Consider the following 21,528-nt stretch of genomic DNA (forward strand, 5'->3'; position numbering starts at 1 on the left):
AAGTATATATTTATTTTATTTTTATTTAATTTGGCTGCTCCAGTTCTCAGTTGCAGCATGTGGAATCTTTAGTTGTGGCATTTGGGATTTAGTTCTCTGACCAGGGCTTGAACCCAGGCCCCCTGCATTGGGAGCACAGAGTCCCAGCCACTGGACCACCAAGAAAGTCCCTCTAGAACTCTTCACCTTGAAAAATGGAAACTCTGTACCCATTAAGCAATAGCTCCCATTTTTCCTGCCCACTCAGCCTCCAGTACTCTTGCCTGGAGAATCCCATGGATGGAGGAGCCTGGTAGGCTGCAGTCCACGGGGTCGCTAAGAGTCAGACACGGCTGAGTGACTTCACTTTCACTTTTCACTTTCACGCATTGGAGAAGGAAATGGCAACCCACTCCAGTATTCTTGCCTGGAGAATCCCAGGTACGGGGGAGCCTGGTGGGCTGACGTCTATGGGGTCGCACAGAGTCGGACACGACTGAAGTGACTTAGCAGCAGCAGCAGCAGCCTCTAACAACTACCATTCCCTTTTCTGTCTCTTTGATTCTGTCTGTATGATTTTTCTGTCTCTACGTGTATCACATAAGTGGAATCAGATAGTATTTGTCTTTTTGTGACTGGCTTCTTTCACTTATCATCGTGTCCTCAAGGTTAATCCATGTTGTAGCAAATGTCAGGATCCCATTCTTAAGTTTGAATATGGTTCCGCTGTATGTGTATACCACATTTTGCGTATCCACTCATTTTATCTATGAACATTGGGGTTGTTTCCACCTTTTTGCTATTGTGAATAGGGCTTCTAAGAACATGGGTGTGTAAATATCCCTTTGAGACACTGCTTTCATTTCTTTTTGCTACATATATAAAAGTGGAATTACTGGATCATATGGTAATTCTATTTTTATTTTGTTGAGGAACTGCTGTATTTTTTTCCACAGCAGCTCCACCTTTATAGATTCCTACCATCAGTGCACAAGGGTTCTGATTTCTCCGCATCTGTGCCAACACTTGTTATTTTTCTGGGTTTTTTTTGACAGACAGTTCTGATGAGTATGAGATGCTATCTCATTTTGGTTTAAATTTGCCATCCTTGCTTTGCATCCATATATTTTGGCTATACTTACTCCCTTTTATTATTTTTTAAAAATCTATTTATTTTAGTTTTGGCTGTGCTGTGTCTTTGTTGCTGTGCCAGCTTTCTCTGGGCTTCCCCTGTAGCTCAGTTGGTAAAGGATCTGCCTGCAGTGCAGGAGACTGTAGTGAGTGGGGTTCCTCTGTGTTGCAGTCCTCGAGCTTCTCATCGAGGTGGCTTCTCGTTGCTGAGCACAGGCTCTGGGGTGCACAGACTGCAGTGGTTGCAGCACGTGCCCCAGTAGTGATGGTTCCCAGGCTCTGGAGCACAGGCTCAGTAGCTGTGGTGCCTCAGTTGCTGGTAGCTTGGTTGCCCTGCGGCATGTGTGATCGTCTCAGATCAGAAATCGAACTTGTGTCTCCTGCATTGGCAGGCGGATTCTTTACCACTGAACCACCAGGGAAGCCCCACTTCTTTTTATTTTTAACCTCTTTCTGTCATTTCTTTAGATGGAAGGGCCATATCTTTGGTTTATTTTTTGACCTGATAACTTTTTTCATTTAGGGATCTAAACCCATTTGTATTTATTATTACAGTTGCTGTCTTTGTCCGTTTTTTTACCCAATAGCTTGCAAATTTCTCTTCATTTCATTTTTTCCCCCTGTATAAACACCATCTTTTCTGTGATTTGGAAGGCAAGCAATGGCTTTTATTATTCCAATGTTCATTACCTACAGCTTTTCAAAGACATTCTTAAGTAGAATTCTTATAAATAAAGGAATAACTAAAATATACTTATCAAAATTAGTAACAGGAAAACAATTCTTGATTCTATTGGGAATTATGAGAATGTATTATTTCTGTTTGTTTCCATCTGCTTTTTTTTTCCTTCATTACTGTAATTGGGCAGAGTTTAGCATCATGGTTTTTTTTTTTTAATCTGTTTTAGGTCTTCTTTTTTTTTTTTTTTTAATTGTTTTTAGTGCGTGTGGGCTGTCGCTTCAGTCGTGTCTGACTCTTTGTGTCCCTATGGACCATAGCCTGCCAGACTCCTCTGTCCATGGGATTCTTCAGGCAAGAATGCTGTAGTGGGTTGCCATTCCCTTCTCCATGTTTTAGCTCTTTAGAGTTGATGAACTCTTTCGAAAGAGTAAGCAATTTTTTGGACCCATTTTATAGGTTCTTTAACCCATTTTGTGGGCTTTCATCAGTTATGGTTGGTGGAAGTTTTGGGAGGTTTCCAGCCCCGACTTCTCTTTCTCATGCAGCTAACAGCTCCCTGACTCAGGTGAGAGATCTGATATGTACCTTTCAGGGACATGAATGTGGCTGTAACACTTGGTGTTGCAGAGAAGCCTTGATTTTTCTTTTTTCTTTGGAGTTAATCTGATTATTTTCTTAGATGCTCTGGATCCCCTTCTTTATCTGTAGTTTGGAAACTAGTCTACTGATAATATCTATGACCTGTTAGTCATCTCTTCATGGTTGTTCAGTTGTTCAGTTGTTCAGTTGCTGAGTCATGTCCGACTCTTTATGACCCCATGGATTTCAGCACACCAGGCTTCCCTGTCCTTCATCATCTCCTAGAGCTTACTCAAACTCATGTCCACTGCATGGCTGATGCCATCCAACCATCTCATCCTCTGTCGTCTCCTTCTCCTGCCTTCAATTTTTCCCAGCATCAGGGTCTTTTCTAATGATCCTACCTTCAATCTTTCCCAGCATCAGGGTCTGTTCTAACGAGTTGGCTGTTCACATCAGGTGGCCAAAGTATTGGAACTTTAGTTTCTGCTTTCGTCCTTCTAATGACTATTCAGGATTCATTTCCTTTAGGATTGACTGGTTTGATCTCCTTGCAGTCCAAGGGATTCTCAAGCATCTTCTCCAGTACCACAGTACAAATTATCAATGCTTCCATGTTCAGCCTCCTTTATGGTCCAACTCTCACACCCGTACAGGACTACTGGAAAAACCACAGCTTTGACTATACTGACCTTTGTCAGCAAAGTGATGTCTCTGTTTTTTAATACATTGTCTAGGTTTGTCATAGCTTTTCTTCCAAGGAGCAAGTGTCTTTCAACTTCATGGCTGCAGTCACCATTTGTAGTGATTTTGGAGCCCAAGAAAATAAAGGCTGTCACTGTTTCCATTGTTTCCCCATATATTTGCCATGAAGTGATGGGACCAGATGCCATGATCTTTGTTTTTTTGCTTGTTGAGTGTTAAGTCAGCTTTTTCACTCTCCTCTTTCACCTTCATCAAGAGGCTCTTTAGTTCCTCTTTCGGGCCATGGCAATTAAAGCAGAGTCCAACCAACTGAACCTCCAAGGAAATGCCGAAACATTCATATTTCTAGCAACATTCTGTTCACGATGATATATGTATTCCCTAGGACGATAGAGGCTTCTCTACTGTCCTTCATTTCTTTCTGAGCCATCACCCTGATCATTTCTTTTGGCTGCACCTGACTTGCAGGATCTTAGTTCCTTGATCAGAGATTGATCCCAGGCCCTCGGCAACGAGAACCGCCAGGGAATTCCTCCTAATAGTGCCCATCTTTTTACCAAATTTCTAGTAACTGCCAGCAATCCTTGACATTCCTCGGCTTACTGGTGCATCACTGTAGTCCCTGTCCCCCTCATGTGGCCTTCTTCCTGTGTGTGTCTCCCTGTGTCTTCACATGGCCTTCTTAAAAGGACACCAGTCATTGGACCTCATCTACTTGACTATATCTGCAAAGACAATTTCCAAATAAGGTCACATTCACAGTTCCCAGGGTCTAGGACTTTAGCGTGTCTTTTGGGAGAACACATTCATCTCACAATGGGTAGTTTGTATCTTTGTAAGAATTTTCGTATTTGATCTAAGTTTTCTTATTTCTTTGTATTTTATTGTTGTTCAGTCACTGAGTCATGTCCGACTCTTTGTGACCCCATGGACTGCAGCATGCCATGCTCCTCTGTCCTCCACTATATCCCAGAGTTTGCTCAAACTCACGTCTGTTGAGTCAGAAGTGTTCATAACATTCCCTTATAATCTTTTTTGTCTCTATAAGCTTTTTAATAATATCCCTGTTTCATTCCTGGTTTAATAATTTGCACTATCTTTTTTCCTGTCATCCTAGTAAGAGTTTTCTCTTATCTTTTCAAAGAACTAACTTTTGATTTTGTTGCTTTTCTCTATTCTCTGTTTTCTATTTCATGAATTTCTGTTTGAATTTGTACTGTGTTCTCCTGCCTGCTTTGGGTTTAGTTTCCTATTCTTCCAGGATCTTAAGGTGGAAGATTTAGATTAGTGATATGAGATCTTTCTTTTTTGATATAGGCATTTACAGATATAAATTTTCCCCTTTATATTTCCTTTTTTATAGACAACTTTGCCCCAAGGCTTTGTCTAGGGGAAAAACACACACACACCATAAAACACCTGCTTTTTATTACGGGCGTTTAATTGCTTCCTCTCTAGACATAGCCTGTGTGCTGGGTCTTGGCTTGAGCCTTGGAAGACTGACATCAGTCAGACCACACATTTTCCTGGGCTCTTTGGTTTTGTTTTAAAATGGCATTTGTATAAGGTCCTCTATGCTGCGCATATGTGTACAGCCTGAGTGACATGAGTGAAATCTTACTTTATATTGTACAGTAGTCTGTCTAGTCAAGGCTATGGTTTTTCCGGTGGTCACGTATGGATGTGAGAGTTGGACTGTGAAGAAAGCTGAGCGCCGAAGAATTGATGCTTTTGAACTGTGGTGTTGGAGAAGACTCTTGAGAGTCCCTTGGACTCTGCAAGGAGATCCAACCAATCCATCCTAAAGGAGATCAGCCCTGGGATTTCTTTGGAAGGAATGATGCTAAAGCTGAAACTCCAGTACTTTGGCCGCCTCATGCGAAGAGCTGATTCATTGGAAAAGACTCTGATGCTGGGAGGGATTGGGGGCAGGAGGAGAAGGGGACGACAGAGGATTAGATGGCTGGATGGCATCACCGACTCGAGGAACAAGAGTTTGGGTGAACTCTGGGAGTTGGTGATGGACAGGGAGGCCTGGCGTGCTGCGATTCATGGGGTCACAAAGAGTCGGAGGTGACTGAGCGACTGAACTGAACGGAACTGACAGTAGTCCATGCGCTGGTGTAGCATTTCTTTTTCTTTTTTTTTTTTTTGAGCCCCACCCTCCTGGTGTAGCATTTCTCGAGCACAGAAAACAAAAGACTCTTTAGAAAAGACACCTAGTTAACATTTCTGTGTGTATTTTTATGGCATAAACTGGATGGCTGGATGTATGATGGGTGGGTTGAAAAGACTCCTGATAGCTATTTCCAAGTGCAAGAGCGCCCCCTGCTTAGTATTCCCAGGGAGCCTACTCTTCCCAGCTGGGTTCTAACCTCCGGGCCAGGAAGCCCCCGTGGCCCAGGAAACGCCCTTCCCGACCCCGGGCCTGGAGTGGGCACTGTGATGACTGTGGTGTCTCCCTAGGGCGTCTGTGAGGAAATGACCTACGAGGAGATTCAGGACCATTATCCACTGGAGTTTGCCCTGCGAGACCAAGACAAGTACCGGTACCGGTACCCCAAGGGGGAGGTAGGTGGGATTTGGGGGCTCAGTCCCTGCCACCTGCTGCCTGCCTGTGGCCGAGGGCCCTGAGGGGCTCTGCAGTGGCTGCGTGGGCAGCAGGAGGGGCCTGGCCTCAGAGGTCGGCCACCTGGGTGTGTGTGGTCTCCTTCACTTCCCGCTGTGGCCCAGGCTGTAGGCCCCTCCTTGGGTGGGGGATGGCCAGTGCTGCCCCCATCTTTACTCTCCCTTCATGGGCTGACGCCATCCTCCCTGCTGCTCCAGACACCACCCCCAGCCCTGAATCCAGACCTAGGGATTCTCCTTCCCCACATGAGTCGTGGCCACCACAAGTCACCTGCCCTGTCACCTCCCCTCAGACTGGCTCTTGCCTCAGCCCAAGTCTTGGGTAGAAACGGCGTCCCCTGGGACTCGTGTGTCTTCCACTGCTCGGAGGTGACCTGGGGCAGTGGCCAAACAAAAGCACCTCCCACAGACACAGCTCTGTGTGTACACGCGTCTGTGTACCCGTGCAGGAGCCCCTGTGTGTACACGCATCTGTGTACCCATGCAGGAGCCTCTGGTCCAAATGCCAGGCTGTGCTGTCCTTGGGGACAGGACAGCTCTGGGTAGCATCAGTGTTTCCTCACATCATACTGTGAGGCAGAGCCCAAATTTAGAAGCACTCCAGATAAGTGAAACAGAGTAGCTACCTGCTCAGAGGATAGGGCAGGGTGGGGCAGGGGGAGGAACTGGTAGGGAAGTTAGTTGCCAAAAGAATCAATCTAGGATTTCCCTCAGAAACCCGGGGCACCCACACACATCAGGTTAGTGTTATGCCCAATCAAAACATGAGCCCAACACAGCTCCAAGCTTGAGGCCTTTATTTTTTTTCCCCCAGAAAGGACTGCTCACTCTGTGCAAAGAGGGGTGAAGCCCCAGGGCTGGGTCTCCTAGTGTAAAGCTCTGAACCTGCCAGGCCCCAAGGTTGGTCCATGGGCTCCCTCACGGCGCCTGGGAGGTGTACGGGGCTGTAAGGGTCTTTCCTGGGATCTCAGGTGTTCTGACAGGTTGTACTGTGGGAAGTTTGGGGGCTTGCTTTCCCCTTCCCCCAAGGCTCATTCTTTGCACTTCACAGCACATATCCGTGTGCTGTGGGTCCCCAGGGAGCAGTCTTTTCCACCAGTCGTCAGCGGCCAGCATGTGAATTCCAGCAGCTGAGGGTTCAGCGAACGGCCCAGAGTAGGCAGGGAGGTGATCCCTTGGATGCAGCATGAACCCCAGCCCTGCCCTCTTGATCCTACTGGGACCGGGCCCTGGGATTGGGGAGGGGATCCCTTTGTCAGACTGCCAGTCCTCCCCAACCTTCCAAAAGGGCGAGGCGTTCCGGGAGAAGGTAGCCCCCTCCTCAGGTCATGTCCATGCCTATGCCCGGAGCTGGGCTGAGGGACGCCTCCCACTTGCCCTTACAGTCCTACGAGGACCTAGTCCAGCGACTCGAGCCTGTCATCATGGAGCTGGAGCGGCAAGAGAACGTGCTGGTCATCTGCCACCAGGCTGTGATGCGCTGCCTCCTGGCCTACTTCCTTGACAAGGCGGCAGGTGCGGACACGGCCCCCACCGGGGGAGGTGGGGTGTGTGTGAGAGATCTCGGGGGACTGTCACCTGGTCCTCCCCGGTGCCAGCCCTCCCTGCCTGTGTCCACAGAGCAGCTGCCCTACCTCAAGTGTCCGCTGCACACGGTCCTGAAGCTGACCCCCGTGGCTTACGGTAAGGGAGCTTCCCGCATGCTGACCTGGTGGCCAGCCTGGCTCTCTACGCGGTTCCTTGACTGTCTGCAAACCCCTCCCTTGAAAATTCTATTAGAAGCTCATTGCTCCTGCCGCCACCCCACTACCTTTCCCGTTTGCTTTTTGTTTTCTATACAATACAAATACTGCTTTTAATTATTTCGATTCTTACAGCACGGATATAACAGAAACTGCCAAGTCCATGTTTTTGTTTAGTCGCTAAGTCCTGTCTGACTCTTGTGATCCCATGGACTGGAGCCCACCAGGCTCCACTGTCCATGGGATTTCCTAGGCAAGATCCAGTTTGCTTTTTTTTTTTCCTTTGAAGGATAACACCCCAGTTTGCGTTTTAATTTTTTTGTTTTGATTTCTGTGGCCCCCTGGTGATCTTTTCCTTAACCATCACCCACCCATAGGAAGGGCTTTTCTACTGATTTTTCTAGAATCCCTGACAAAGCCCCATGGCACCCAGTACCTGAACCTTAGAATATGTGCCCCTGCCTTGAGCTCTGCCAGCAGAGGCCTCGGGCGGCTTCCTAACCTTCTCGGTCTCGATTTTTTCCCCTTTAGCACTGGGAGAGGCACCCCCATACACGGTTGGGTCCTTAGGGCAATACTTGCGAAGCTCAGTGGTAGCCGATGTCATTATGTGTGTGTTAATCCCCTCGTTCCCCTCTGCACTGAGCGCCTGGTACCATGGTGATTTGGCCTCGTATGTGCAACAGGGCTGGGTATGGTGGTTTGGGGGCCCTGAGGACTGTGCATAATGACCCCTCACTGAGCTCGGCTTGTTGCTCCTCGGACTGTCCTCAGCCCCAGAGGAGGCTTCTTGTCCTCAGCGTGGCCCTGCCTGGTGCCTGGGCTCCTCGCTGAGCCTGTGCTGGGCAGTGGCATGGAGACTTGGACCTGACAAGGTGCCTCATCCTTCCCCAGGGGGCCCCCAGAAATGCCTAAGGTGGGAGGTCTGGGGTGAGGCTGAGGCAGTGTTCGGTCCCCAGCACCCCAAGCTGACTCCTGGGGGAAACTTCTACCTGTGGCCTAACTGCCTTTCAGGAGGGGAAATGGATGTGTGTCTTCCCTTTGGCAGGTTGTAAAGTGGAGTCCATATTCCTGAATGTGGCAGCCGTGAACACACACCGAGATAGGCCTCAGGTAGCAGCGGGGTCACTGCTGGGGTGGTGGGCATGTTCCTGGGGGTCCAGACACAGCCAGCGCCACGGCCAGGCCCAGCTGTGAGCCTCCTGAGTGAGCTTGAGTTCTCTGTTGGTTTCGGCGGGGGCAGTGGTGGTTTCAGGACATGCAGGGGGCCTGGGGCCCCAGCTCTCAAGGGACAGACCAACTGCAGACCAAGAGATGCCTACAGGCTGCTGGGCCCATATCTGACATCTGCCCACTGACACAGCCAGGAGAAGGGCATCCCCAGGAGCTGGTCCCCTTCCTGCCCCCATGATGAGGATATAATCCCCAGCTAGGTGTTTCTCCCCACCTGACCCAGACCTGAGGCAGGAGGAGGGGATGGCCTCTTTCTGGGTAACCACTGACCTGTCTGCAAGGAGCGAGCGGTAACTGGAGGTGTCCTCCCCCTCCCACCTTTGTTCTGGTGTCTGTCCACCCACCATGTGCCAAGTGACTCTTGACCCCCAGCTCTTAGGGACGGCTGGGCTGAAAGTCCTGCAGCTGGGGCTCCTCAGGGTGAGAATGTGAGTCCAGCAGCTGCAGTGATGAGCAGAGCAGACAGCAGTGTCTGTCTCTTCTTGGCACAGGGTCAGTGCTCTTGTGTGTCTATTTTTGTGCAGAATGTAGACATCTCTCGGCCTCCAGAGGAAGCCCTCGTCACGGTCCCAGCTCACCAGTGACCGTATCTCGTCCACTGTGACCCCCCGGCCGGCGTTGATCCCTGTGGACAGCAGTCATTCCAGGCCCACTGGTCTGTGTGACAGTCACCGCCCAGGAAACGCCCTCAGAGCCATGATTGGCTGGTGGCACCCAGAAGCCCTGCCCCAGCCCACCTGTTTCCTTGTTGGCAGCCACAGGGCTGTATACGTGGTGTCTGACCTGCTGCTGAGCATCGCTCGCCTGACCGCGTCTGCCCCCAGCTGGTGAGAGGGCTCCCACACCTGCTCCTCCTGTTCTCTCTCACCAGCCGGGGGGCCTTGTGAAGCATGAAACCCCAAAAATGTGAAATGGAAAGCACTTGCTGTGATGTTTTCAGCCACCGAGGCTGCGCTGCCTGGGTGGACCTGGGGACCCTGCCAGGGTTCTGCTGACCTCTCTGCAGCTACTTCTGGAGCCAGAGGCAAAATCTTCAGGGAATCCTGAGCTGCTTCTGCCCAGTCAGCAGAAGTAAACCCTCTCCAGCCCACCCTTCCAGGAGCTGAAGAGCCTCCAGCACGGCAGGCAGCCCCCTCCCCAGGCTAGACCCTGGGGTCCCTGCGTCTGCATTGGCAGATGCTTGGGAAAGCAGTGTGTTCACTTTTGCACATGGGGATACCCAGAAACACAGAGGGAGGGGGGCATTGGCAGTCACCCTTTCCCAATGATGCCTACACTGGAATACTTGTGGGAGCCGGTGGCCAAGGCCACCCCTGCCCCAACTGCTCTCATGGTGCAACACGTAAGCTGGAGCAACACAGAAAGACATGAGGACAGAGCTCTTGTACGCATCCCCCTTCCCAGCGCTTGAGGGAGAGGCTGCCCTCTTCAGCTCCCAGCTGTGCCACCGGCTACCTCGACTGCTGCTGCCGGTGTCCACACACGAGTATACACCGGTGGCCTGACCTGCGTTTGCTGTGAAGGATTTGAAAAGCCTGTCCTGGGGTTCGTTGACTTCCACCTGGGGGATGAAGCCTGGGAAAGGCAGGAGCTGGAGTCAGCCCCTGGCCTGGGAGGATTTTCCCAGCCACGTCATCACTTTTGATTCTTGTACTAAAGAGCCTGATGAAGACAACCTCGGGAAGCCTGCCGTCATGCCCCTGAGTTCTCTGGGGCCCAGAGAGGTGGGCTGGGCAGTAGATTCCAGCTCCATTTTGTAGCTGGGAGAACAGACTAGCCAGCACCTTGTGAGGCTGGGTGAGAATGTGTGTGGATTTGTAGTTGGATGTGCTGCTGTCCATGGGTGGTGGTCCTGGGTGAAGTCAGGCCCAAGGATCCCGTGACCCTGGCCTGGGCTGATGGCCTCAAGTGCCGCAGCAGCTCTGGCCAAACCTGGGTGGGGAGATGCCCAGGACAGGGCTGTGGCCCGACATTCCATCGGAGCCCCAGGGTCCTTAGACCTGGGGCCAGTGGGCCATGCTGCTGCCTTTGGGACTCGGGGACTGCAGCCTTTGCTTCTGTGGCCGCGAGAGTCTTGGTGACTTCCGGCCATGCTGGCTTGTTACCCATAGTGGGTCCCTTTGGTCAGTGGCATGAGCATCTACATGTCACCACCTCTCCAGGACCTCAGGCTCACTGAGGTGAAACCAGCGAGGCCTCTCTGTTCAGAGGGCCGCCAGGGCCAAATGTGTCACAGGACTGGGAGGGGGCAGAGGGAGGTCTGGGATCCCAGCAGGGGCTCACCTTGAGCTGGCTCTCTGCCTGGGCAGCATCCACCTGGCCGGTTGCCCACTTACAGCCGGGACGGTCCATGTGGTCCTGTTGCAGACGTTTTTCCTCCTCGTCCTGGAATGGATGTTGTTGGAACTCAGCCACTCGTCACACTGTGTCCAACATTTTCTGCAATAAATACTTTAAAAAAGAATACTCCTAATGTTGTGTCTTGTGGGCAGGCCTCCCTTGGTGAGGTACTCTTTCCAGCAGCTTACAGACCCCCATGCTGTGCTGTCTCCCAGAAAGTCTGGGTGGGACCCTTCGTCCAGCTCCCACTGCCAACCCATCCCAGGAGCAGAAACTGTTCTGCCCTGGAATGAGCCCTGGGCAGGGCCCGAGTTTTCTCTGGGCCGACCCAGGTTGCTCGGCCCTCACCACTGGGTGAGAAACAGACATAGTGGGGATCTGGGGTCCCTAGAAATGTGGGTCCCTAATACTGGCATCCTTGGAGAGGGGTCGAGGATGGAGGGGGTACACAAGGCTGTGGGTGGAGCATGTTGGCTGGTTCTCTGGTATGCTTTGTTGCTTCTGGCCTGGGGAAGATGGTGACTAGGGGTACCCTTTCCTCTGCCTCAGAATTTCTCACCCTTGTGCAATAAAAAACATGTTTTTTCAGATTTTGGGCAGAGTAGGGAAGAATATTTTTTTTATGGGGGTATAGTTGATTTATGTGTTTCAGTTGTACAGCATAGTGATTCACTTATGCATATATTCATTCTTTTCATGTTCTTTTCCCATTTAGATTATTACAGAGTGTTGAGAAGAGTTCCCTGTGAACTACAGCAGGTCCTCGTTATCTATTTTATATATGGTGCATATTAATACCAAGTTTCTAATTTATCCTTCCCTTCCACGCCTTAGGATTTTGTTTGACTTCATACACCTTCTTCCCTGATAGGGCTTTCCTGGTACCTCAGTTGGTAAAGAATCTGCCTGCAAGGCAGGACACTCCAGTTTGATTCCTGGGTTGGGAATATCCACTGGAGAAGGGATAGGCTAACCCACTCCGGTATTCTTAGGCTTCCCTGTGGCTCAGCTGGTACAGATTCCACCTGCAATGTGGGAGACCTGGGTTCAATCCCTGGATTGGGAAGATCCCCCGGAGAAGGGAAAGGCTACCCACTCCAGTATTGTGGCCTGGAGAATTCCATGGACTATAGTCCGGAGTGGGGTCCGGACACGACTGAGTGACTTTCGTTTTATTTATTTATATGCCTTCTGCCCCGGGGCTGGGGTGTTGGCAGCATGGTTCCTCCAGGGACATGATGAAGCTGGGCGTGGCTGGGTGCCCGCACGTGCCTCTTCTAGTGTGTCAGGGCAGAGGGTGCCTGTGTCACAGCTGTGACGGGAACTAGGCTCAGAGTGATGTCAGCTCTGACCATCTTCCTGATATGTGAGGTTACTGTCCCCACCTTGTCCCTGGGCATAGAGTTCCTGGAGTGGATACCTGACCTCCTTGAAGGGTTCCTAGCACTTTTTTTTTTTTTTTTTGAACTTTTTATTGAATTTGTTACAATATTGCTTTTGTTTTATTCTTTGGTTCTTTTGGCCGCAAGGTATGTGGGAATCTTAGCTCTCAGACCAGGGATCGAACCTGTATCCCCTATGTTGGAAGGCAAAGTCTTAACCACTGGGCCACCAAGGAATTCCCTTCCTAGCACTTTTTGAAGAAGTTTTGAAGATTTGCAACAGCAAAGCAACCACAGAAGAAATGAAATATAACACTACTAGAATTTTAATTCAGGTCCACTAGTCTACCACACACACAACCAATTTAGAAAGAGCAATGATATATGGTTATGCTAAAGAAGTTTAAGATAGGATCAGAGGGTATTTGGATAGAAATGTTACAAAGACATAGATTTCAACAACATTTGAATTATCTTTATAATTGGCTTGTATATTACATGTTAATAATATATAATTATCACCTTTAAGGTGAGTGTTGCCATGTTTGGTATAGACCAGTCACTATTCATCCCCTGAGGCTGGGCACATTTGTTGTTTAAGCAAAAATTGTTTCATTAAAAGTGGAAAATGGCTTTGTGGTAGACCGAAAGAGGTGTCTGCCAAACCCTGGCGAATGGCCACAGGTCGCTTTGGGAAGGCTTGTGGGGAAAGTGCTGGCATGAAGCTGGGCTGTTTTCACAGGGCCACCTTAACAGGCACCCACCCTGCTTCCTTCAAGGACCTCAGGGTTTGTGAACTGACCTGATCTGGAAAATTAGTGAGAGATCCTCTCCTCCGCAGTTAGGTCTCTGGTCATCAGACCTCTGGTTCTCTTGTCATACATATCGGGTAGGATTCTACTGGCTTCCCATCAGTTTTGGTCCTAGGGGTCTGTTGATCCTGCCCAAAGGCAGGTGTCATAAATTAAGACGAAGTCATAATGGAGTAGGCTGTGACCCTAAACCAAAATTCCCTAGCACCTTCAGAGACAGCAGGGTCCTACTGACATCTTGGCCTCAAACATCCAGCCTCCACAACTATGAGACTGTAAGTTTCTGTGGTTGGAGCCACTCAGAGTCTAGTACTTTGTTATAGCTGCCCTAGCGAATGGAAACTTCTCAGCAATGAACCTTCCAAAGCCTCGGTGAAGGGAGTATCTCCTGGGTCCTCTCCAGGGACTCAGGGAAAAGGTGAGTTGTCCTGGATCAATTCTGTCCAACATTTATGTCCAACATTTGTTTTGAATGAATGTATGAATCTTTCTGAAGCTTTGGATTCTTTACATTATACCAGGAAGCAACTGTCATCTCAACTGCATTTAGTGAGACCCAGTTTTCATTTCAGTCAAGCAACCAGACTTGCGGAACAACCTCCAGTAGCTTATGCTAGCACATTGAATCCCAGTTCCAGGTAAGATCACCTATATTGATAAATTCTGCCCTCTCTAAGATGGCTACATAAAGTCTCTGCCCACGTAAAGTCTGTATATTTTAGCTAATGTAAAATACCAAAGTCTTAAGATTCCTTTGATACATAAGCCCTCCCCTGGGTTTGACTTTGTAATAAGGTCTCCACACATGCTGGAATCCATCTCTAATTTAAGGAGTTAGGGAGAGGGGTTTGAGAAGACTTGACTCCCCTTGCAAAGAAACGACCTCATGAGGTATCAGGGGAGAACACCTTGGTTAGGTGAGTAAGGGATGTGGAGAAGGGGTGGAAGTTGGTGGCAATCTGATTCCTCTGATTCTTTCATATGCATCTTCATCTCACTTAATTCATCAACTTGGCACATAAAGTACCTGCTATGTACTAAGCAGTAGGAATATAGCAGTAAGTGAAAGTGTTAGTCACTCAGTCTTGTCTGACTCTTTGCAACCCCGTGGACTGTAGCCCGCCAGGCTCCTCAGTCCATGGGATTCTTCAGGCAAGAATACTAGAGTGGGTTGCCATTTCCTTCTCCAGGGAATCTTTCCAACCTGGGTCTCCTGCATTGCAGACAGATTCTTTACCATCTGAGCCACCAGGGAAGCCCCACAGGGGCAAACCCCCTGCCTCACAATGCTGACTTTCTGGTGTTGGGAGACACAGCAAAGAGATGTGTAAAGATGTAGTGCATCAGGACGTCCCTGGCAGTTCAGTGGTTAAGGCTCCATGCTGCCAATGTGAGGCGTGGGGGTTTGATCCCTGGTCAGTGAACTAGGATCCCACATAACACGGGGTGCAGCGAAAAGTTTAAAAACAGAGAAAGATGTAGTAGAGGGTGCTGGGACAGAGCGGAGGGCTTGGGACAGGGTTGTAAGGATGTAAGAAGGCCTCACTGAGAAGGCAGTCAATGTCCTGAATGTATTAAGTACATTTTCACCTTATGACATTTTCAACTTACAGGGGGTTTATTAGGATGTAGCCCCATCGTAAGTCGGGGAAGACCTGTCCCATGCTGGCAGTGATGGCTGTTTTAGTTTTGTCTCAGCCTGCCAAGGCTGCAAAAACCTCTCCCTTCGTCCTGGCTGGATTTCCACTGCCTCTGGCTCCAACCAGGCAAACGTCCAGTCCTGATGCACCCCCATTTCCCTGGTCACCTGCTGACAGCTTTATCAGGTGGAAGAAACTGTGGAATTTATGAAAAGGAATGTGTGTTCCTCCCAGGACCACTGAGGGTGTAGGAGGACAAGACAGGTCATGCCCACATCACAGTTCTTCTCTGGCAGACACTGTGGGCTGCTCCCCAGCTGCCAGGACCCCCACCACAGCAGAGGCTCTGCTGTCCTGCCGCTGGTCACCAGCCCTCTGAGCATGCCTCATGGAAGGGACCTCTGACTCCAGGGAAGGGACATCTGACCCCAGGAGGGTACGTCTGATTGGCTGGACAAAGGAAGCTGAAAAGTGGGTCTGGCGTTTCTGCCTTCTGATATGGAGGAAGCCGGGGGGCAGGTGCTGGTGAAGAGGAACAACATGGGCCCTGGGCTGTGCTCCACCTAGCTCTCACGCTCCCGGAGTGACAGTCCTGTAGAGCACGGGCTTTCTGGGCATCACTGGGTATTGCTCTGGCCCCAGGCAGAGTTCCCATCTATAGTGTGGCTGCCACACTGCGTGTAAAAGTTCTAGCAGTCTTTTTTTTTTTTAATGTTTGTTTATTTTTGGCTGCACTGGGTCTTTGTTGCTGTCCAGGGTTTTCTCTGGTTGTGGCGAGTGTGGGCCACTTTCTCGTTGTAGTGCACGGGCTTCTCATTGTGACGGCTTTTCCTGTCGCAGAACATGGGCTCCAGGGCACGTGAGCTTCAGCAGTTGCAGCACACAGGCTTGGCTGCCCCGCTGCATGTGCAATCTTCCCAGACCAGGGATTCAATCCATGTACCCTGCATTGGCAGGCAGATTCTTAGCCACTGGACCACCAGGGGAGTTCCTTTTATTAAAAAGAATTATTTATTTGGCTGTGCTGGGTTTGAGTTGCAGCACGTGGGATCTAGTTCCCTGACCAGGGATTGAACCCAAGCCCCCTGCATTGTGAGCTTGGGATCCCAGCCACGGGACCACCAGGGAAGATCTCAGGAAATAGTCATTCTTAACAATGCTCATTAGAAGAGAGCTCGCTAAAAGGGCCCTTTACAGAGCTGTGGGTGGATCTGGGTGACAGCACTCAGGGCTAGCATCATTGGGAGCCTTTTTCATCCCTCGTCTGTGTGGACTGAAGAAAATTGCGCAACCTGGAAGTTGTGAGTTAAATTTTATTTGGGGACCTTAATGAAGACAAAAGCCCAGAAGACAGCATCTCAGAAAGTGCTGAGGAGTTGCTCTGAAGAGGTAAGGGAAGACCCAGGATATACAGGCACATTTTGCTAGCAAAAACAAAAACATGTAGATTACTATCACAAAGAACCGACACCTCAAATGAATGATTCCAGCCCTGGTTTTTCTATGTAAGGGAAGATGCAAGGACTGGGTTCATTGCAATTATTCCTTTGATATGCATCTTCACTCTGCAGAGTTAGTATCCGGAGCACAGAAGGCTTCTTGATTTTTTCATCCCGAATGGTCCTCAGGTGCACCGCCCACGGTCTGCTGCAGTAGCTAATGGCTAGATTCTTGCAGAACTGGGATGAAAGTGAAAGTGTTAGTTGCTCAGTTGCCTCCGATTCTTTGTGACCCCAAGGACCTTAGCCCCACCTTGTCCATGGGATTCTCCAGACAAGAATACTGGAGTGGGTTGCCATTCCTTTCTCCAGGGGATCTTCTCAATCCAGGGATCAAACCCTGGTCTCCTGCATTACAGGCAGATTCTTTACCACCTGAGCCACCAGGGAAGAAGGAAAGAGAACTGACATAGTGGGCAACGTTCTTCACAGGGGAGTTGGGTAATGTTTCTTGTCCACAGCCTGCAGGGCCAAGGCTCAGGAGGGTAAGGTTTACTGGAGCCTGGTGGGAACCCCCCTTTCCCACTGGCCTCTGATCTCCTATTCAGTTGCTATGAGCTGCAGAGGGGTCTCTTCGATCAGTCCCTCCCTGGGGCTCTCAAGATAAAATCTCCGTTTCTCAGATTGTGGCTCTGAATGGAAGAAGGCGGGAGCTGTAGCTGAGGGAGTGGGGTGGAGGGGTGTCAGATTGCACCCAGGAGCTTTCAGGAAGGATTAGGGAAGGAAGAGCCCCACCCATGTACTCTCCTCCCACCTTCTGACCTCCTGCAGCTGCCTTCTGCAGACTCTAGAGGAAGGGAGAGAGAGAGGCAGCCCCAGGACAGGGTAGGGTAGAGGAAGGATGCCGAGGAACGAGGAGAAGACAGGCTCACTGGCAGAGGTAGATGCCCCAACCTGGCGAGTGCTGGGGCAGTGAGGGTGGGGTCAGTGCAAACCACAGAGAGGACTGTGGGTGCTGTCAGCCCATCCCCTGGGGTGAGTGATTTCTGGGCTTGTGCTCAGGGGAAAGTGGTCCATGGGCTAAAGGAGATCCTTTATTTCCTTTTCCAGTTGTTATCAAGCACCCGCTGTGGGCACGGCCCTGTGCTGGATAACAAGATATAGTCCCAGCCTCACTTAGCCCCCAAAGTAGCAGAAGACACCCACATAACCCAAGGTGTGGTGCTGGGCTGGGGGTCACAAGGGCTGTGGGAACACCTAGGGGAGTCCTAACCCAGACTTGGCATCTCCAGAGTCGTGTTAGAGGAGGAGCTGTTTAAGTTGGGAGCCAGGGAGGGTGGGGGAATGTGCGTGGTGGATGCAGAGAGCAAGGAGGCACATGGAGCCCCAGTCATTGCAGGAACTGAAATCGGGACTTTGTCTTAAGAGCTGCGGGCTTCCCACGTGGCTCAGTGGTAAAGAATCCACCTGCCAATGCAGGAGACCTGGGTTCGATCCCTGGGTTGGGAAGATCCCCTAGAGAATAAAATGGCAACCCACTCCAGTATCCTAGCCTGGGAAATCCCATGGACAGAGGAGCCTGACGGGCTACAGTCCATAGGGTCACAGAGTCAGACATGACTAAGTGACTAACACTTTCATAGCACTTTCACACGGTCAAGCTAGGTCCACAAATTAGTGTCTGTTTTTTTTTTTTTTAATTTATTTTTGGCTGTTCTGGGTCTTCGTTGCTGTGCGGGCTTTTCTTTCATTGTGGAGAGAAGGGGCAGCTCTCTAGTTCTAGCTCTCATTGTTGTGCAGTGGGCTTCCCTGGTGGCTCAGACTGGAAAGAATCTGCCTGCAATGCAGGTGGACCCAGGACGGATCCGTGGGTTGGGAAGGTCCCCTGGAGGAGGGCATGACAACCCACTCCAGTGTTCTTGCCTGGAGAATTCTATGGACAGAGGAGCCTGACAGGGTCGCAAACCAGTCGGACACGACTGAGCGCCTAACACTTCTCACTTTTCAGTCTTGTGGAGCATGGGCTCTAGAGCACAGGCTCAGTAGTTGTAGAGCACGGGCTTAGTTGCTCCGCAGCATGTGAGATCTTCCCAGATCCGGGATCAGACTGGTGTCTCCTGCATCGCGGGTGGCTTCTTTACTGCCAAGCCACCAGGGAAGCCCCTCAGCAAAGTGTTTTCAAAGGCCAGGTGAAGGGCAGAATCGCAGGATATGTGATCAGCACATGTGCAGTTCGGATTGATGGATGGTGAGGTAACAGGGTGGCCTCACAGGTGTTAACCATCCTGGGGCTACATGGGCCTGATCATCAAGTGGTTACTTTCTCCCATTTGGTGGTAGTTTTAGCAACTATAAAACAACTCAGGAAATGTGGATCAGATAGTATTATCTAGGTACTTCTGAGAAGAGTGACGCAGCAGAGGACATGGGGAAGAGGTCTGTCCTGAGAAGTCCCCATAGGGTCCTGTTCCTTTCCATCCTAACCCACAGTGAGGGGCCCCAGCTCAGGGTGCCCTGTGAGAGCCCAGTGCTCTGGCAGCCGGCAAGGATTTGGGCCACCTGGCCCAACCCTGAGGCAGGTGGTGGCTTACAGTGTCTGGAAGCAGCTAGTTCCTTTCCCTGAGGCAGAGGGTGATCCTGCCTGGCGGTAGGGTAAGGAAACCTCCGGGATAGGGGTGTCACCCCAGGAGGCAGGGCGATGGAGTGTCCTCAGAGATGGGGTCTCCCAGAAGCCTCCGAAGTAGGCTTTCAGAAGGGAACCTGTGTCTGTTGTCTCTGGGCGCTGTCGCGGTCCCACTCGGTCCTCAGGTACCTCCCGAGGACCGAGGATGTCCGGGCAGGTGGGGAACCGCAGGGGCGAGGAAGGGCTCCGTCGGGGCTTAGCCCGCAGCACCCAACGGGTGCTCAAGTGTTAGGAAGCTGATCCCCGCGAAGACCCCTCTGCGGACCCGAGGGCGGGGGCCCGGGGTGGGGGCGCGCAAGGGCCAGAGTCGAAGGCAACTTGGGTGGTCGCCTGCGTCCGGGAGCCTGTCCCCAGAGGGGCCGACACTGGACGCGTCCCAGGCCCCGAGGCTGGGAGGCGCGTCCGCTTCCCCTCCTCCCGTCCCTCCTCTCGCCCCGGGCGGGGTTCCCGGAACGGCCGGGGCGGGGCGAGGAAGCCTGCGGCCGCGCGGGTCGCTGAGGTTTGCGGCCACACCGGGACCGTCTGCCGGTCCGTCCGTCCGTCCCCCTGCGCTCCCAGCCATGGCCGCGCCGGCCCCCGCGCCCCGCATCCTGGTGCTCTTGCTGTTGTTGCTCCCGGCGCCTGAGGGAGGTGAGTCTTGGCGGGTGCCGGGGAGTTCGTCCCGGGCAGGCAGGGGAGGCGGCCATGTCCGCGCCGTCCCTGGTTGCAAGCCCAAGCGGCGCCGTCCCCCCAGGGACCCCAACCGAGCCTCATAACCCCGAGGCAGTGTGCGGACCCCACGACTGGTCTGTCCTCCACCCCAGCCTCCCTCCCGTCTGCACTGACACTGCCCAGACCCCGGGCATCTGCCGTCATTGTTCTGCCCTGGCATGGTGGTGGTGGTTGGCGGGGAGGTCTGTCCTCTAGGGTCCCAAGGGCTTGCCCTCTCAGAGGCTGGGGTGGGATTTCCTGCCTGGCCTTAGCGAGGGGTGGTGGCTGCAGGGAGGCCTGGCCGCTGCAGGCCCCTTCCCTGGCCTCAGTTTATTGGCTGGGAGCCTCCACCTTCTGCCTCCATTGCTCTGGCCTTTCTGGAGACCACTCAGGCTGGTCCCCAAGGTTGGATGAGACACTTAACTGTTGTAGGTTGATTGTAGACTGATGAATCCCAGACGGTGGAGGCCCGGCTGGGGAACTTTTAAAGGTAGGGAAGTAGAAGAGTGCCCTCCCCCTGCCCCACCCATCTCCCTAGGACGCTGAAGATCCTTCTGGGGTGGGTGTTTTTCTCCAAGGGAAGGACTTTATTCCTGGGGACTGGGAGGAATCTGGAGGGCTTGGGGTGGGAAGTTCCAGTGAGGACTGGAGACTGGTTCAGAGTGTCTGGGGTTCAGAAGAACATTTGTGTCATGGACTTTTGGCTCAAACACTCAACCTGTTTGTGTCTTCAGGCCCAGCTTAGAAGCTTGGGCTGGGCTGTGGCTGGAAAGTCTGTAAAAGGAGGTAGGTCACCTGAGCTACCCAGTAGGATGGGCTGTGCTGGCCTTACCTTCGGCCAGGTGGACGGCTGGCTGGGTTGGCCCTGTTGGTGGGCCCACCCTCTGCCCTGCAGCTTTGCCCAGAGCACCACCTACCACCTAGTTGACCCTTCTCAAGGAGGTCAGTCAATGCCTCTGTCTTTGGATTTTGCTCCACCAGTGGCCCCAGGGTGCTTGATACTGTTGGGATGGAAAGATTTCCTCTTCTTGCCCTGTAAGGTTCTTTGGCTGGTTTACTAATTACATTGACGTGAGACAAATGAAGGCAATGGCACTCCACTCCAGTACTCTTGCCTGGAAAATCCCATGGATGGAGGAGCCTGGTGGGCTTCAGTCCATGGGGTCGCTAAGAGTCGGACACGACTGAGTGACTTCACTTTCACTTTTCACTTCAATGCATTGGAGAAGGAAATGGCAACCCATTCCAGTGTTCTTGCCTGGAGAATCCCAGGGACGGGGGAGCCTGGTGGGCTGCCATCTATGGGGTCGCACAGAGTCGGACACGACTGAAGCAACTTAGCAGCAGCCAGACAAATGAACAGGAGCAAAACAAAAGTTGAACAACATTCCAGGTATACCTCTGGAATGCATGAGCGATCCAAGGAAACTGAGTAACTTGGTCAAATGGTGGACTAGGTCTTCCGTGTAGCCTGCGATGCAGGAGACCCAGGTTCGATCCCTGGGTCGGAAAGATCCTCTGGAGAAGAGAATGGTAATCCACTCCGTATTCTTGCCTGGAGAATCCAATGGACGGAGGAAGGAGCCTGGCGGGCTACAGTCCATGGGTTCACAAAGAGTCGTACGTGACTGAGTGACTAACACTACCACTATACGTCCGGTTTGCATGGGAGACCCAAGGAAACAGTAACTTGTCTAAATGGTGGAAGCCCTCACCTTGAATGCTGTTTTGAACTAAAGGCGAAAGAGTCACAATATTGGGATTCACAAGGAAAAACCCAGTAAAGAAGGGGTAAAATTGTTACACAGATTGAAATCTGTGCCTGCAGCCTTGATAGGTTTCTAGAGATATGGTCCTTACCCT

At 51.3% G+C, this 21,528-nt stretch overlaps 2 protein-coding genes across 7 annotated transcripts in view; both read left to right on the forward strand.

Annotated features, from left to right (window-relative positions):
• The window catches only part of PFKFB4 (6-phosphofructo-2-kinase/fructose-2,6-biphosphatase 4), a 41,450-nt gene extending 30,307 nt beyond the window's left edge, over positions 1-11,143 (forward strand). For 3 of the 4 annotated variants that reach the window (XM_024982890.2, XM_015459595.3, XM_059879778.1), the window contains 5 exons: positions 5,543-5,647; positions 7,090-7,219; positions 7,325-7,387; positions 8,495-8,559; positions 9,204-11,143. In XM_024982890.2, coding sequence (XP_024838658.1) covers positions 5,543-5,647; positions 7,090-7,219; positions 7,325-7,387; positions 8,495-8,559; positions 9,204-9,263 — 423 coding nt within the window. In that variant the 3' untranslated portion in view covers positions 9,264-11,143. The remainder of the gene's footprint in view (positions 1-5,542; positions 5,648-7,089; positions 7,220-7,324; positions 7,388-8,494; positions 8,560-9,203) is intronic. The other variant, NM_001192835.1, reaches the window with a different exon arrangement.
• Positions 11,144-13,322: 2,179 nt separating this feature from the next.
• Positions 13,323-21,528, forward strand: part of SHISA5 (shisa family member 5) — a 33,546-nt gene continuing 25,340 nt past the window's right edge. The window contains exon 1 of one of the 3 annotated variants that reach the window (XM_059879870.1): positions 13,323-13,851. Coding sequence is in view for 2 of the 3 variants with exons in the window: in XM_024983031.2 (XP_024838799.1) it covers positions 19,536-19,605 (70 nt within the window). In the remaining variant the exon portion in view is untranslated. Of the gene's footprint in view, positions 13,852-19,443; positions 19,606-21,528 lie in introns of those variants that run through there. The other 2 variants (XM_024983031.2, NM_001035486.2) reach the window with 2 other exon arrangements.

Source organism: Bos taurus, chromosome 22 (assembly GCF_002263795.3).
Source record: "Bos taurus isolate L1 Dominette 01449 registration number 42190680 breed Hereford chromosome 22, ARS-UCD2.0, whole genome shotgun sequence".
In the NCBI taxonomy this organism is placed as follows: Eukaryota; Metazoa; Chordata; class Mammalia; order Artiodactyla; family Bovidae; genus Bos; species Bos taurus.